Genomic DNA, 14,839 nt, shown 5'->3' with positions numbered 1-14,839 from the left:
GCCCTTCCCTTGTCTCTCTACTAAAGGGAAAAAAAAAGCTTTTTCTATGCCCATTTGCAAAGAAGGATTTCGGCTCAGTAGGCCAAAGTGGTTATTTTTGAACAGTGCAATCTCAGCACAATTCTGGGTTCAAATATGGTAAACAAGTATGGAATAGAGAAATTCTTTACAATCCCAAATTACAGTTTGGTTAACCAAAGCAGTCCTTCAGTCAGGTCATTCCTGCTGTTTTCTTCCACTGTCATTCCGAATGACTACCTTAAGTCAGAAGATTTTACTGATCAGCTTCAAAGCAAAGAGAGATAAGCACAAAATCAACTGAAGCTGTAAGGTAACAGTCATGTTAGGATTTATATGAGTACTACTATATGTCAAACACTAAGATAAAAACAAATTAATCTCAAACATACACTCATTGTGTGTTGCATAAGGCCTGGACCATTTTATTAAACCAACTCATCAAGATTGTCTATTCAGCATAACTTCCTAATCATTCTACTTGTTTAAAGTAGAATCAAGGTCTGCATCTGCTCTGGATTCCAAGAAAGCTAAAACATATGCAAGTCACCACTCTTAAAACTTGTCTTCCCAGGGAAGAACTGAACCCAGCACGAAGGGAAGTGTCATACAGAGTCTGGCATCTCTCATAATTATGTTTTATCTGCCTCACAATGGTAAATCAAACTTACACATCTGGGGATATCTAACAAACAAACAAACAAAAAAATCAATGCCATAGTTTAACAGCTGCAAACAGGGCTTACCAGCAACCAAAACCATTGTCACAAAGAGAGGTAAAAAAATACATTCCATTTGCATTTTGAAGCCTAGGATAACAAAATTTGATGTTTATCCAGACCCAAGCAGCAGGCTAAAAAGAATGGCAACAATTTCTGGACAAGAGCTAGAAATCAGACAAAAAAAATGCATTTTAAAAGTAATCTTATTAAATTATATAACAAAACACTTTAGGTAGAACATTCAGCAATAAATTATGTCTTGCAAAGAGCACAAACCACTTATTGTGTTATTGGCTTGGGTCTTTTTTTCTAGTTAGTATGTAGTCTGAATGATTCAAAGCACTTAGATTAGAATTATTTTGATATCCAAAACTGCATTAACAAACAAACACAAGCCAGTCTGGCAAAGTGCAGCTGTATGAGTTACAACATTTCTTTAATGTCACATATGGCATGCACTTGCTTAGCAGTGAACAACAAACTGCCTGAACTTCCTAAGTGACAAGAAAACCCCACTTTAGAATACATAAGGACTGCTGTTATCAAACAGAATTTGCATTTCTGTATTTGAAAATGAATTTTACATCTGATACTAGAAGAAATCAGTGAGATTTTCCAGAGCATTCAGTGCTTAGCAAATCATAATCCAAGTCAAGACAGCAAGTGTTATCCAAATACATCAGCAGGAGAAAAAACTAATTCAGAAATCATACTTCTGATAATTTCATCTCACATTCAAAAACTTAGAATGTGTCCGTAAGGTGGACAAATGTCAACCTCATGAAGTTCAGCAAGGCCAAGTGCAAGGTCCTGCACCTGGGTTGAGGAAATCTGAAGCACAAATATGGACTGGACAACAAATAGCCCTGGGAAGGACTGGGGATGCTGGTTGATGAAAAATTCAATGTGAGCCTGCAATGAGCACTTACAGCCCAGAAAAATATCTCTCTCCAGCTATCCTGTAGGCCCCCTTTGGATACAGAAATGTAGCTATGAAGTCTCCCCAGGGCCTTCTCCTCTCGAGGCTGAACAATGCCAAGTCTTTTAGCCTGTCTTCATAGGAGAGATGCTCCATCCCTCTCACCATGTTTCTGATTCTGCTCTAACAGTTCTGCATCCTCCTTGTGTCAGGAGCTCCAGAGTTAGACACAGTCCTGAAAGTGGAGTCTCACAATAGTGGAGTAGAGGGAGATAATCACCTCCCTTAACAATGCTTCGATGTGGCCCAGATTTTATTTGCTTTCTGGGCTACAAGCACACGTTGCAGGCTCATGCTGAGTTTCCCCATCAACCAGCACTCCCAAGTCCTTCTTCTCAGGGCTGCTTTCTATCCATTCTCCATCCAGCCTGTGTTTGTGTTTGGTATTGCCCACACCAAGGTGCAGGACATTACATTTGACTTTGCTGAACATCAAGAAGTTAGCATGGGGCCCACCTCTCAAGCCTGTCTAGGTCCTTCTGAATTGCATCCCTTCCTTTCAACATAAACACCACACTGCTTGGGGTCACGGTAAAGTTGCTGAGTGTGCTTGAAACCACTGTCAGTTTCACTAACAAAGATGCTTATGCAGCACTGGTCCCAGTACAGACTCATAAAGAACACTGCCCATCAGAGGAAAACAAAGCCACACTGAACAACTTCCCAATTAACTTCAGCCTGTGGTAATTAATATTTTTGGAAACTGCTGCAATAGCTGAGGCAAAGTCTTCAACATAAGTGTTTAGAATGCCATGGTTCCCAGATATCTGCTCTATAAGAAGTGCTTATACTGCGAAGTAGATAATCTCAACCAAATGATGAATTCTAATGGCCACTGCAAAATCATCACAGTTGTGAATCTACTGGGCAGAACTGTAATTTAACTGACCTAAGTGTAGCAGCTAGTTTGGAAACAGGTTGTAGATCAGGCAAATGAAGCTATGTAAAACAAACCTTGGCAAAATGCACTAGACTTGGTGAAAAACTCTTAAATTATTAACACCTACTGCTGTAAATTCTATGGTAACTTAATAAAAATATCCAAATGTAAATAAAGGATGTGGAACCAAAGCAAAATCTATGTAGCATTATGATTTTCTAAAAGATTGTAAGATAAATAGTGAGTAATTCCATGGTCTTAACAGTTAAAAGCAAAGCATATTCATGTAAAAGGCACTACACTGTAAACTGACACTTTTGGGTTATCCCTAACAGTCTGATATTTATTTCTATATTCCTTTTTAAGGTAATCAGCATATTAAGTACCATCACCAGTTAATTCTGTTTACACAGACATTAAATATCATACAGAACAGACACAGAAATGCCTTCAAATCCAGGTAAATATTTGAAAATAAATGGAAAACCAGAACCACTTTATTACTAGAATAAAATATATGATATGGATAATAAGAGCAACTTTACACATGTGTTAAGATTTCATTTTGAGCTTCCTGTACATTTCCTCAGTTCTCAAATCAGAAAAAATTTGTAATCTTGTCATAGAAATACAATTCCACAAAAGGAATCAGCTCATTCCCTAATGCTGTGGTTAAAAAATAAAGTGTAACATAGATAAAAGACATTATGAACAACCTTATCACCTGAAATGAGATTACTCACAAACTGAACATTATATGTACAATTTCTATGTTCCTGGAAAGCAAACCTCAACTCAAAACTTCAATGCTGCAGATTATACATTAATCTAAAAGATACCATCCTCAGACTGTGAGGCAGTAATCCACAGACTTCCAGATCTTACTACTGGGTTATAAGAGGATTTGATACTCTAATTCAGAAAGTTCTTCTGCCTTCCTTCTGCCTTTTAAGTCTCTAAAAGTCCAACAGTCCATTTTTAAACATCAGCACAAATCACCAAATGCCATCTTAGATTGGCGCCCGATGTCCCTATATGAATTATTTCTGAAGTTTGTCTTTTGGTTGAGAAAGGCAGGACATCTGGAAGTCACTTTTCATATTACTCCATATGGATTATAATCCTTAGGAAACAGATTATCCTGTTCAACTTTCAAAACTAAACATGCAGACATAGTCTGTTTTCTTTTCTGTAAAAATGTTGTTACCTTTTCTGCACTGTAATGCTCCAGCCTCTAATATTTCTCAGGATCTTAAGATGTCAGCAAGGATTTGTCATAAACTGCTTAAATGAGAGAATCTGTAACTTCCTAAACTATGTAATTTACAAAAAATGCCAGCTTCTGTCAGGGTTTTAGAGGGGGAACTTCATTTTGCAGTCCTGGCCAAAAGAAACAGCTGTCATTTTTTTTTCTCTGCATGGTTCATCCCTGGCACTTTATAATTTCAAAAGTCTCTTTTTCCAGCAAACAATAAAAATGTGATTTTCAATGTGCTCATTACATTCAATGAATTTCTTCTATTCCTACTAGTTTAGTGAAACTGAGAAAACTTGTTACTTTAAAGCAGAGAAGATCTGTTTGCATAGCTTTCAAAGTGTAACTGCAGCAGTTCTGAAGCAAAAGGGAAAATGTCTATTTCTTCCATTTATATGGCCAACAATAACTTCTACATTCTGACAGAATCATGTGTACTCTGGCAGGGAAGGTAGTTTCAAAATACTTATCAGGAAGTCTACAATTAAATAACTTGCAGGCTCCCCAGATGCTGATCCAAATTGATGCTTCTCTTAGTCCAAACTTAATGTCTGTGCTTGTTTATACCCATTCTCAACACAGTTAATAGTTATTTTCTCCACTATGAGCAACACTTTTATTTTCCAGAGCAGATGACTATAATAGATGTGAAGAGTAACTGAAAGGAATTATCTTAAAGAAGACAAATAATATTTTTCTCTCTGAAAAGAACTCAATAAAGCAAACCACTGGGTTTGTACCAAGTATTCATCTATTTTAGAAGACTCAAGGCACATAAAACAGTTCATAATCTCATTTACATTATAGTGAAAAATACTTGTGAAATGTATTCTGTGCTCCATTTTAGCAGACTCTTAAGGATGTTTAACTGAAAGAAAATTTATCTGCTTTTGGGAAGGAAATTCTCTGTAGAATTTAAGAGAGACAACTAATTCCTTTTATCTCTGCTGCCCATATAACAATTCAAATCAGAAATTACTACATGGTGGAAAAGGTTACTCTACAACACATGACAGAACAAGTAAGACAGCATTATTCCCACCATTTTATCTACCTAAACTCCTGAATCTCCTAGAAGTATCAGCAGGGAGACAGAGTAGATTGTTAGGAACTGGTTGAGAATATGAGAGCAAGGAAGGTGGGAGACTTGGCACACAACATGGAGAAGATTTACTATATTTATTAGATAACATTGTCACATCCATAACTAGCCAAAAGAAAAAAATGCCGTTTTTATGCAGGTAAATAACTATGGTCTGTGGAGGCTTAAAATACTTTACCATTCTTCCTGTCCTAACCTTCAGCTGTAACACAATGGATAGGGGAAGGAGACTGAACATTTCAGAAAAGACTTGCAGAAAGGAATATATTAAAAGTCACATGCAAATAAATTAATATATATTCAACAATCAATAACCTAAATTAAATAGGATAGCATCAAAGTCAGGACATATCCATAATTTCAATGAAAAAAAATCCTTCTCATTAAAACTCCATCCATAGGTCAGAGTGTGGATGCTGAAACCATACTGATATATATAGCTGATTAAAAATTCATTTAAAAAAAAAAGCAGTATCACAGTAAAAATAAGCTCTCAAATACTGAGTGCTTTCAATGTAGGTATAAATCAGTAGCCCAAAATTCCTGGTTAAGTCTACTGCTCTTTACCTTATTCTAATTTAAACGTCTTGGACAGCATTCCAAGCCAAGACTCTAGTGAAAAGAGCCAATGACTAACATTATCTTTTGAAACCATGGATTTATATCTCAGTACTCTGGAACTAGCTTTCAACTTGTGACAAATGAACACAGGGAGGAACACTTCAAGACTTTACAAAATTTCATAAAGAAATGCTCCCTTTTATGTGTAGCTGACCTCAGCAACTGGCAAATGTGTATGCTCTTCTCTTGCTCCATAAGTAACATTCACAATCATATTTAAATAACAGGAAAAAAAGAGTATGATTTAGACACAAGCCACTACATCACAGCCCTCTATCTGCAGCCTTAAAGGTTAGACTTCTTTTAGCTCTAGCTTGAAATATTCTTTAAAGTGTTTGATAAATCCATGGCACAAATCCACATGCAAACAAGATTTTTACTTTCTTCCCTCCTCCCTCAACCTGACAGTACAGTGTCTTGGATATATGCAGACAGTAGGGAAGAAAAGGGTTTTTTTTTTCAAAAAGATCTGTGTAGTGGCAGGCCAAACTTTTTGATAAATGTGTTGCTTTTGTACAAAAAGAAAATTCATAGGCAGCCCACTGTAGTAGGTCACTAGTCAAGATAAAGAGTTTTTTTCTACAGAAGGAATCCTTCTGATTATGCAAGAACCTTTAAGACTGACAAAACCCACCTGTTTAAACAACATCCCACGTTTTAGACACTGTAAACTACATAATCAGAAATTCAATTCCAGCTGTGATTCTATACAAGAAACCACTGTTAATTTGAAATAATAAGATATCTTTTTAACAGCTTTATTTCTTATCTACCAACATCCAGTTATTTAGAAGTGTTTCCTATCTTAATTTTGTCACCAATATTATGATCTCAGCAGTTTAACTCTCTGTCTTAGCACTGAAAGATGTCAATACAAAGCATTTAGTTAAATAAGTGCATTATGACAACAGGAAGCTTAGCTTTCCCTGAAGAACTACTGAGAAATATAGGTCTCTAAAGAATTCTAAACTAACAGTAAAAATTCATCTCTTTACTCAGCAGGACTTTCTCTCCTTTCAGTACAGAACGTGTTTTGCATTTACCTGTCAACTCTGAACATTCTACAAAACAGAAGTGAAGCACTAACAGTTCCATTGCTAATAACTCTTCCTCTTTGCCCCATCACCCTTGCAATCGCACTTTCTACAAAAAACAGTTAAAAGATACATTGAAAGTGCAGATATCACCAGATATTTGCACTGATTACTTACATCATACTCTGCAACTCAGGTGTAAAACTTGTTGATTTTCTTCCACTGCTTGAAGAGGCAACTGTTGACATTGGGCTAGCCACAGTGCTGCTCATCTGAGGAAACAAAGACAACGTACTTAGCATGCTTTTCTTTTAAAAAGAGTAGGCATGTGTCACAGTAGGGATGCAAAAGGGAAGAAAAGCTGTTTGGGGTAGACATGCCTGTAAAGACTCCTCATGCAAAAAGCACCCTAACCTGAGCCACTGTAGAAAACATAAGTTAATGTCTACTGTAACAAAGTACTGGAATTCAGACACATCAGTATCCTGCTACATCCTGTTCTATTCCTGCAGTATCCTCAGCACTAGTAAATCACATCCACACTATCTCCAATAAGACTTACAGGAAAGTAATGCCTCAAAAAAAGTCATATAGAACAATTAGCACTGAGTTCAGGCTTGCTTTCTAAAAGAGCAGCTTTAAGCAGATATATTCCTTAAGTCTTTAAAAGAGAAATGTCTCAGAAAGTGCAACCTGACCATCACAATGCTAACATGACTGAAGGTACTATCTTTATATTAAATATTTTACACCTTTTCTATATAAATTTTCCATAAAGAAACTCCATGCCACGTCCAGAAGAATTCTACTTGCACTCTACAAAGCAATTAACATATTTACATTTTCCTCCTTCATAACAGACAAGTAAAACTCCTTTAAACTATTTCACTTTTTAAAATGACTTTCTTTACTAGAAGACAGGCAAATCAAAATTTATTCAGTTTATTCAAATCTCCAGAAATACATAACAGAGTGATCCGTTTTCCCCTCAGGAATTTTTTTAATGAAGAACTGCAAATACTGTGTAAGTTTCCTGAGAAATAGAACGTATTCCAAAAACATTTCTTCCTCTTCCAGTTTGCTGCACACTAGTAACAGATGAGTTGTACTGCTCATTTCTTGTACTATCAGCAGTAGCAGTGACAATGAAACCACACATTAATATAATGAGTGGTTTGAAAGGTTAATGAGGCACAACAGACAACAGATGAACAACAAAAATAAGTTGATGCATTTAAATATAAGTTTACTTTTATTAATGCTTTCAAGTAGGTAAGTTTCCACAGGCCTGTTCATCCTCAGGCACAATCTAATTTAGGTCCCCATCCTACAAGCACTTATGCACATGTGAAATTTTAATCACAACTGTACTCCCACTAAAGTCTGATTTTAATCATGAGTGGTTGAAGACGAGACTTAAGTGTCTAACAGATTCTGCCATAGTAAGCAATTATCAGTCACATCAAGTAAACAGTAAAATTAGTGAGTTAAGAAAAAATTAAAAAGTAAAACATCTGTAGCATGAAGGAAGGTGACAGAGTAGTTCTAGGAAAGTTCATGCATACACTGAAGAGTGAAATCTCCAATGATACTCATATATCAGGAACAGCCCAAATATCTGGGCATATATGTGCATTTTGCTGTTCATTAACTGACTGGGACGGACTACAATCCATTTTAGTAACTATATATTTATATCCAATACCACAGTGCTACTATTCCTAAAAATATATTTAATAAACTGTATATTCCATATTTTGCTCACATCCTAGTAGTTCAGGGAACACCTTAGTTAATATTTTCTGAAACAGCTGTAGAAAATACCCTGAAACATAAGCAGCAGATCTGCCTTGAAGCTTAAAGACTGGACCACAAAGCCAACCAGATTCTGGCCTGCATCAAATGCAGCATGGCCAGCAGGTCAAGGGAGGTGTGTGCTAGTTTGAAGCTAGCTGGAATGTCTTGGTGAGAAGAACTACATTACAGGCTGTGAAAAGGAAAATAAGGGTGATGTCTACTTCACTCATAGGCTTGCTGAGAGATATAAGAATCCACACATACATAATGCACATTCTTCTCTTGCTGGGGAGCTCCAAGCTGCATCTCTCTCTCTAACCTCACCCTTCATTTCTTTGACTAATCCACTTTGCATCCTAAACCTCTGGCCAAACCTCCATTCTTCCTTGGGACTGGGGTAAGGTTGAGAGAGGTAGGGGGAAGGTGAAGGAGCAGCTGGGAGCCCTTCCTGGGGACTCAGGTTTCTGGGAGGGCTGTTGTGTTTCTGTATTACCTTTTACCTTGTATATTTCTGTCTATAACTGTATATACTGTAAATATCTGCTTGTATATTCTGCTAAGCTGTAAATAATAAGCTTTGTTCAATTTCCAGAGCTGGCTGAGTCTAGTCTGGGTGATTTCCAAAGTGCAGGGGGTCAGGGAACACCCAAACCATCACAAGGTGATTCTCCCCATCTACTTTGCTCTTGTGAGATTCCACCTGGAGTATCGTGTCTAGCTCTTGAGTTACCAACACATGGAACCATTAGAGCAGGTCCAAAGGAGGGCCAGAAAGATGACCAGAGGACTGGAGCATCTCTCTTATTACAACAGGCCGAATTGGCACTGTTAAGCCTGGAAAAGCAAAGCTCCAGGGAGACCTCAGAACAGCCTTCCAGTATTTGAAAGGGGCATACAGCATAGCTGGAGAGGAACTTTGTAAAAAGGCATACAGTGCTGAGGGGTAATAGCTTCATGCTGGTAGAAGATGAATTAAGAATAGACATTGAGAAGAAATTCATCACCACAAGGGTACTAAGACACTGGAACAGGTTGCCCAGAGAAGCTGTGAAGGCTTCAACCCTGAAGTATTGCAAGCCAGGCTGAAAGAGTCATTGAGCAACCTGATCTAGTAGAAGATATCCTGTGTATAGCAAGGATATTGCAACTAGATGATCTTTAAAATCCCTTCCAACCCAAACCATTCTATGATTCTTATAAATAACCATAAAAGACTCTTAAGTCTTTTTTTTTTTACAACTAATTATAAAGTGTATGGGTATTTTTTTTCAACATCCACAGTAAACATTCTGCTTTATCTGTGAGTTTCTGTTCTGCAAATTTATGAACTGTTTTCCTAAAATTCCCACTAACATAGAACAATTTCATAGTTGCCTCCTCACAGCCTAAGATCTGTGATTCATGCATGTCTTACTTTGGAGTAACTACTTTTCAAGGGTCCAGCCCTCCAAGTGGACAACAACAGTTTACTGAAAAAACTCAAAGGGCTGTACATCTGTGTAAGCATCAGCAAGTTTAGGAGCTGAAAGTTTATCAGCTACTGGTTCACTAGAAACTTGGTCTTCAGATTGCAACCAAATGATTTAACTTTCAAATCAAGCAGGTGTACAGCCTCTTCTTGAAACAGAAAGCCAAAAGCTTGTCAGGCTTCCTCAGATGCTTTACAATAATTACTTCCACAGCCCATGTTTTGTTTGATGGTTTAGATAATTAACTTCTTCACACATCAAAGTCCCATCATCTGTATGTTCTATTCCTTTCTTCCGGACATTAAGAGAGAAAAAAAATCATTCAAAAGCAGAGGCATCCTCAACTCAATTTCCTTCAATAAGTGCTTCTAACATGAATCTGTAAAGCCTATTGTAATCTTCAATGGGTTGCTATACTGTATTTGTTTCAGCTCCAAACTGAAATGCAGCTGTTTGCCATACTCTACAAACTGAATGCAGATGTTCAGATTAGGTCACAGATTATTTCAGCATGCTCTGTGCTAATCAGGAGGAGAAGATAATGCCTGATTAATGCTATTTGGACTACTGATTATGAGTTCCTAGCTACATAGGTCCAGCTTCTACAAATTCTTTTCTGTAAACAAAATACTGCAAAAACAATGATGAAAAACACACATTAATAGGTGTATGTAATAGAATCATAGAATCAAGCAGGTTGGAAGAGACCTCCAAGATCATCCAGTCCAACCTAGCACCCAGCCCTAACCAATCAACTAGACCATGGCACTAAGTGCCTCAATATAAATGCATAAAAGCACCTACTGTAATCTCAGGTTTTTTTACACTAATGAGCTACAATAGATAACAGTACTTGGTCCATATGAATTAGCAGAACAAGAGAGTTCTCAGCTGAGGGAAACAAGTTTGAAACCATTTCACATCAAGATTAGGGCCATCCTCATCACAGAGATAAGACACAGGGCAGATTTTAGTTTCATAGCAATTCTTCACATTCATCCTCACTCTGAAATTACCAAACAATATCAACTCACCTTGATGTTTCTACAATCAGTAAGTGATCTGTGTAACCCATCTATTTAGTCAAGATTCAGTTGAGACATGTTAGACTTTAAATTCTACTGCTCCTAAAAACTGAAATTAATTTATATACTATACATTTGGCCCATAACTGTAGAGCACCACATCTCCAAGCTGTTTCACATCATTTGAGACATATGTAAACAGTCTCACATATATACACACAGAGTCAACAACTCTCTCTTTTTAATACAACCTAAATACTTTCACCAACAACCACTGCCAAAATGTCACACGACAACCTAAGAGAAAAGTGCATCCAAACAGCCATTACAGAAGAGTTCTCCAATAAATCTGTTCAATAATTGATCTAAACACAATCAGGAAGAGCAAACATTACTACTGCCATTTCACACACACACAAAAAAAGACAGACAAAGTCACTGAATAGTATGTGTTGAAAGAGATCTCTGGAAATTATTTAGTCTAAGCTCTCTGCTAAAGCAGGTTGGCCAGGATCATGTCCAGGCAGATTTTAAAAGTCTTCAGAGAAGTAGACTCCACAGCCTCTTTGAGTAGCCTGTGCCAGTGCTCCCACACCCTCAGAGGAAAGTTTTTCTTTACATTTAGTTGTAACTTCTGTGTTCAAGTTTGTGTCCTTTACCCTTGTCCTGTTGCTGGACACCACTGGAAAGAGTCTAGCTCCATCCTCTTGATCCTCATCCTATAGATATTGAAAAGCATTGAAAAGATCCCCTCCCAGTCTGCTCTTCTCCAAGCTAAACAGTCTCATGTCTCTCTGCCTCTCCTCATAAGACATGCTCAATCACCCGTATAGCCCTCCATTGGACTCTCTCCAGTAGTTCCCTGTCTCTTCTAAACTGGAGAGCCCAGAACTGGACACAATACTCCAGATATGGACTCATTAGGGAAGAACAGAAGGGGAAGAGAATATCCCTTCACCTTGTCACTCTTAATGCACCCCAGGATACCACTGGTCTTCTTGGACAAGTCTAAACTAGGTCAGTTTAAAACAAAAGCAGATTCTCACAGATTTTATCTGACACCTCTGTTCTAGGCTAAAAAGATGCAGAACTGCCAAAAAGGCAGTGCTCTGAATAGTTTTTTTTATACATAGTAAGCAGCACATTAGAGTAGAACTACTGTTACGATGACTTAATTCAAACATACATTGCATGTGGTTACTGCATCAGTCCTCTTGTCTGTCAAAAATACATTTTGCATATAACCTGAAACCATGCAAAAATTTAGAGACTGACATATTTTCATTTATATAAACCCAAACAAAACAGGAAGGAAAGAAAAGCCACAATGACTATGAAATAACACAAAAGTAAAATTACTGCTTTTGTTTTCACACCCTCTACGTCAGAGTAATTAGATTAACTAGTCTGTTACCAGAATATTTTACTGCATGTCTGGCCTTACTACCAGACAAGAGAGTGTAAGATAAGAGTCTTCTAGGAATGGAGATGTAAGAACTTAATTAAGTACAGGAAACAGATTTTTTTTGTTAGTGCACTTCTTTTAAACTACAAACCCTGCTGAACACGTGCAAGACATGCTTTTTAAATGTATGTTCAAAATTGTAATAAAGGAGTTTAAAAAAAACTAACCCCATAACCAAATACTGGAGTACATCTGCATTTTGCTGATCACCCACTTTCCCAGTAGCATGGAATAAATGAAAATTAAAATACTAACTATTAAATACTTAAGTTCTCTCAAGCTGTTCAAGCAGGCTGGAACTCGAAACACTTAGATAAGTACAATGAACAGATGGCCAGAATTTTAAAACAAATGAGTGATTCTAAGTGTATAATGAAACTTCCATCATCGTCTTATCAGGTTAAAAAAAAATCAGCTTCTTGTGTAATAATTAAGAAATGGCTTTGCTTATAGGCAGTAAGATGAATAGCTTCCATATTTCCTAAACAGGGCCTCTTAAAAGCTGAGCAGATAATGCAAAGGCACAAACTTTGAAGGAAGGGACAGAGTGAATCCAGGGTTAGAAGCAATCTGTGGGCATTCAGCAACACATCTGCATCAGGTCTGCAGACAATAATATTGTTCAAAGCTAGAGATGCAATCTCAGCTTTCTTTCATTTAATTAATTATCACAAAGTGGAATGCATGCACTGTTCACGCTAACGATAACACATTACATCTGCTACTGCTGCTTCCATTTACTACCTGGTAGATTGGATGCTTACAATAGATGTATTTTAAAGTGAATACCAGCAAGAAATATTCGTCTTATAGCTGTCAATGCACAGCCTAGCTTTCATCACTCAGACAAACAGGCATCATATCTTTAACTGTGACACTCTTTCTTGGAACAAAACATGCTTGGAAGGCCCACATGAATGCAAGGAACACAAGTCCTCATCATATTCTCCTTTCCATTTATAAGGCAACTCAGTCATTCATTCCCATTTAGAACTTCTGTGTAGGCACAGATTTCAATCCAAAGAATGCATCACATCTTATTGATTCTATCATTAAAACTGTCTTGTTTCACATCTCTGGAGATAAAATAATCCTTAACATCCATTTCTGCATCCCGTATGAAAGTATCTTTGTGAATTAATTTTACCAAAACCCCTAAATGAAAACATTTTAAAAAGCACAACTCTCAATGACTTTTCAGGGAAAGAAAAACACTAACCAACTACAGACTAAAGCATAACCTTCTGGATCTATTCTGCAAAACAATTCCTATATTTCACTTGAAATGATCCTGCATATCCTCATATTTTAAGCTGTTACTTCTCCATTCATGAGTTACACATGAGTTATTTAAGCCTCTTCTGAAACAGACTACAGAATGGTCTGGACTACTGGAAGACTATTGGTACACAGATGTGACTACTTATTTGAGACTGAGAAACATACAGCATAATTTTACATGAGGAATGCATTCACATCTGGAGATATTTACAAACACTTCTCTCTGCATTTCTAACTCAAGTCTAATCAGAGCTCTGTCCTCTCCAGAAGCCATTTATTTAACCAAGAGAGACAAATTAATCTAATGTATATGCCCATCTCCCTCTGAACTGAACATGCAGCACTTTTTGCAGAACTCCATGCCACATATAGCAGCTAACAGCATTGCAAATTAAGTATCACTGGAATGTTTGCTTGCTTCCTAAAAATGCTTTAATAAAACAGTAGAAACAACCTGTAACTAACAGCAGAAGTTTCCATAACTTCCAGAATCTGGCTGCTGCAACCATAGAATCAATCAGGTTGGAAGAGACCTCCAAGATCATCCAGTCCAACCTAGCACCCAGCCCTAGCCAGTCAACTAGAGTTCCTAGAGTATGCCTAGCTACAGTGTTTTCAGTTCCAGGTGCTATCACAATCATCACACTGCCACAACAGTTAAGCAAGTAAATGTAATGGCATTTTTTCAGAATCCCAATTGATTTATTATGAAAGAGAGGGTTGTGTTTGTTAGTACTTTTACTATTACAGTACCATCAGACACTTCATAGAATCAAGCAGGTTGGAAGAGATCTCAAAGATCATCCAGTCCAACCCAGCACCCAGCCCTAGCTAAACAACTAGACCATGGCACTAAGTGCCTCATCCAGGCTTTTCTTGAACACCTCCAGGGACAGTGACTCCACCACCTCCCTGAGCAGCCCATTCCAATGGCAAATCACTCTCTCTGCCAACAACTTCCTCTTAACATCCAGCCTATACTTCCCCCAGCACAACTTGAGACTGTGTCCCCCTGTTCTGCTTGGGGTTGTTGTGGCCAAAGAGCAGAACCCATAACTTCATCTGGAATAGCAACTGCTTTTTTTTTTTAAATATATTATTAAAAGAATATACCAATATTCTGAATCTACCATGCAGATTATTTAATTGTATAGACACACAATTTAGCAACCGTGGTTTTCCTGTGGTGAC

General features: G+C 37.4%; 1 protein-coding gene across 4 annotated transcripts in view; it reads right to left on the bottom strand.

The window, feature by feature from the left end:
* The window catches only part of SUPT3H (SPT3 homolog, SAGA and STAGA complex component), a 304,062-nt gene that overhangs the window by 285,099 nt on the left and 4,124 nt on the right, over positions 1-14,839 (bottom strand). For all 4 annotated transcript variants that reach the window (XM_064145783.1, XM_064145785.1, XM_064145786.1 and 1 more), the window contains exon 2: positions 6,789-6,883. In XM_064145783.1, the coding sequence (XP_064001853.1) occupies positions 6,789-6,883 (95 nt within the window). The remainder of the gene's footprint in view (positions 1-6,788; positions 6,884-14,839) is intronic.

The sequence above is a fragment of the Pogoniulus pusillus genome, chromosome 7 (assembly GCF_015220805.1).
Source record: "Pogoniulus pusillus isolate bPogPus1 chromosome 7, bPogPus1.pri, whole genome shotgun sequence".
Classification (NCBI taxonomy): domain Eukaryota; kingdom Metazoa; phylum Chordata; class Aves; order Piciformes; family Lybiidae; genus Pogoniulus; species Pogoniulus pusillus.
Note: the sequence above shows the minus strand (reverse complement) of the source record. Positions and strands in the feature narration are given on the sequence as shown.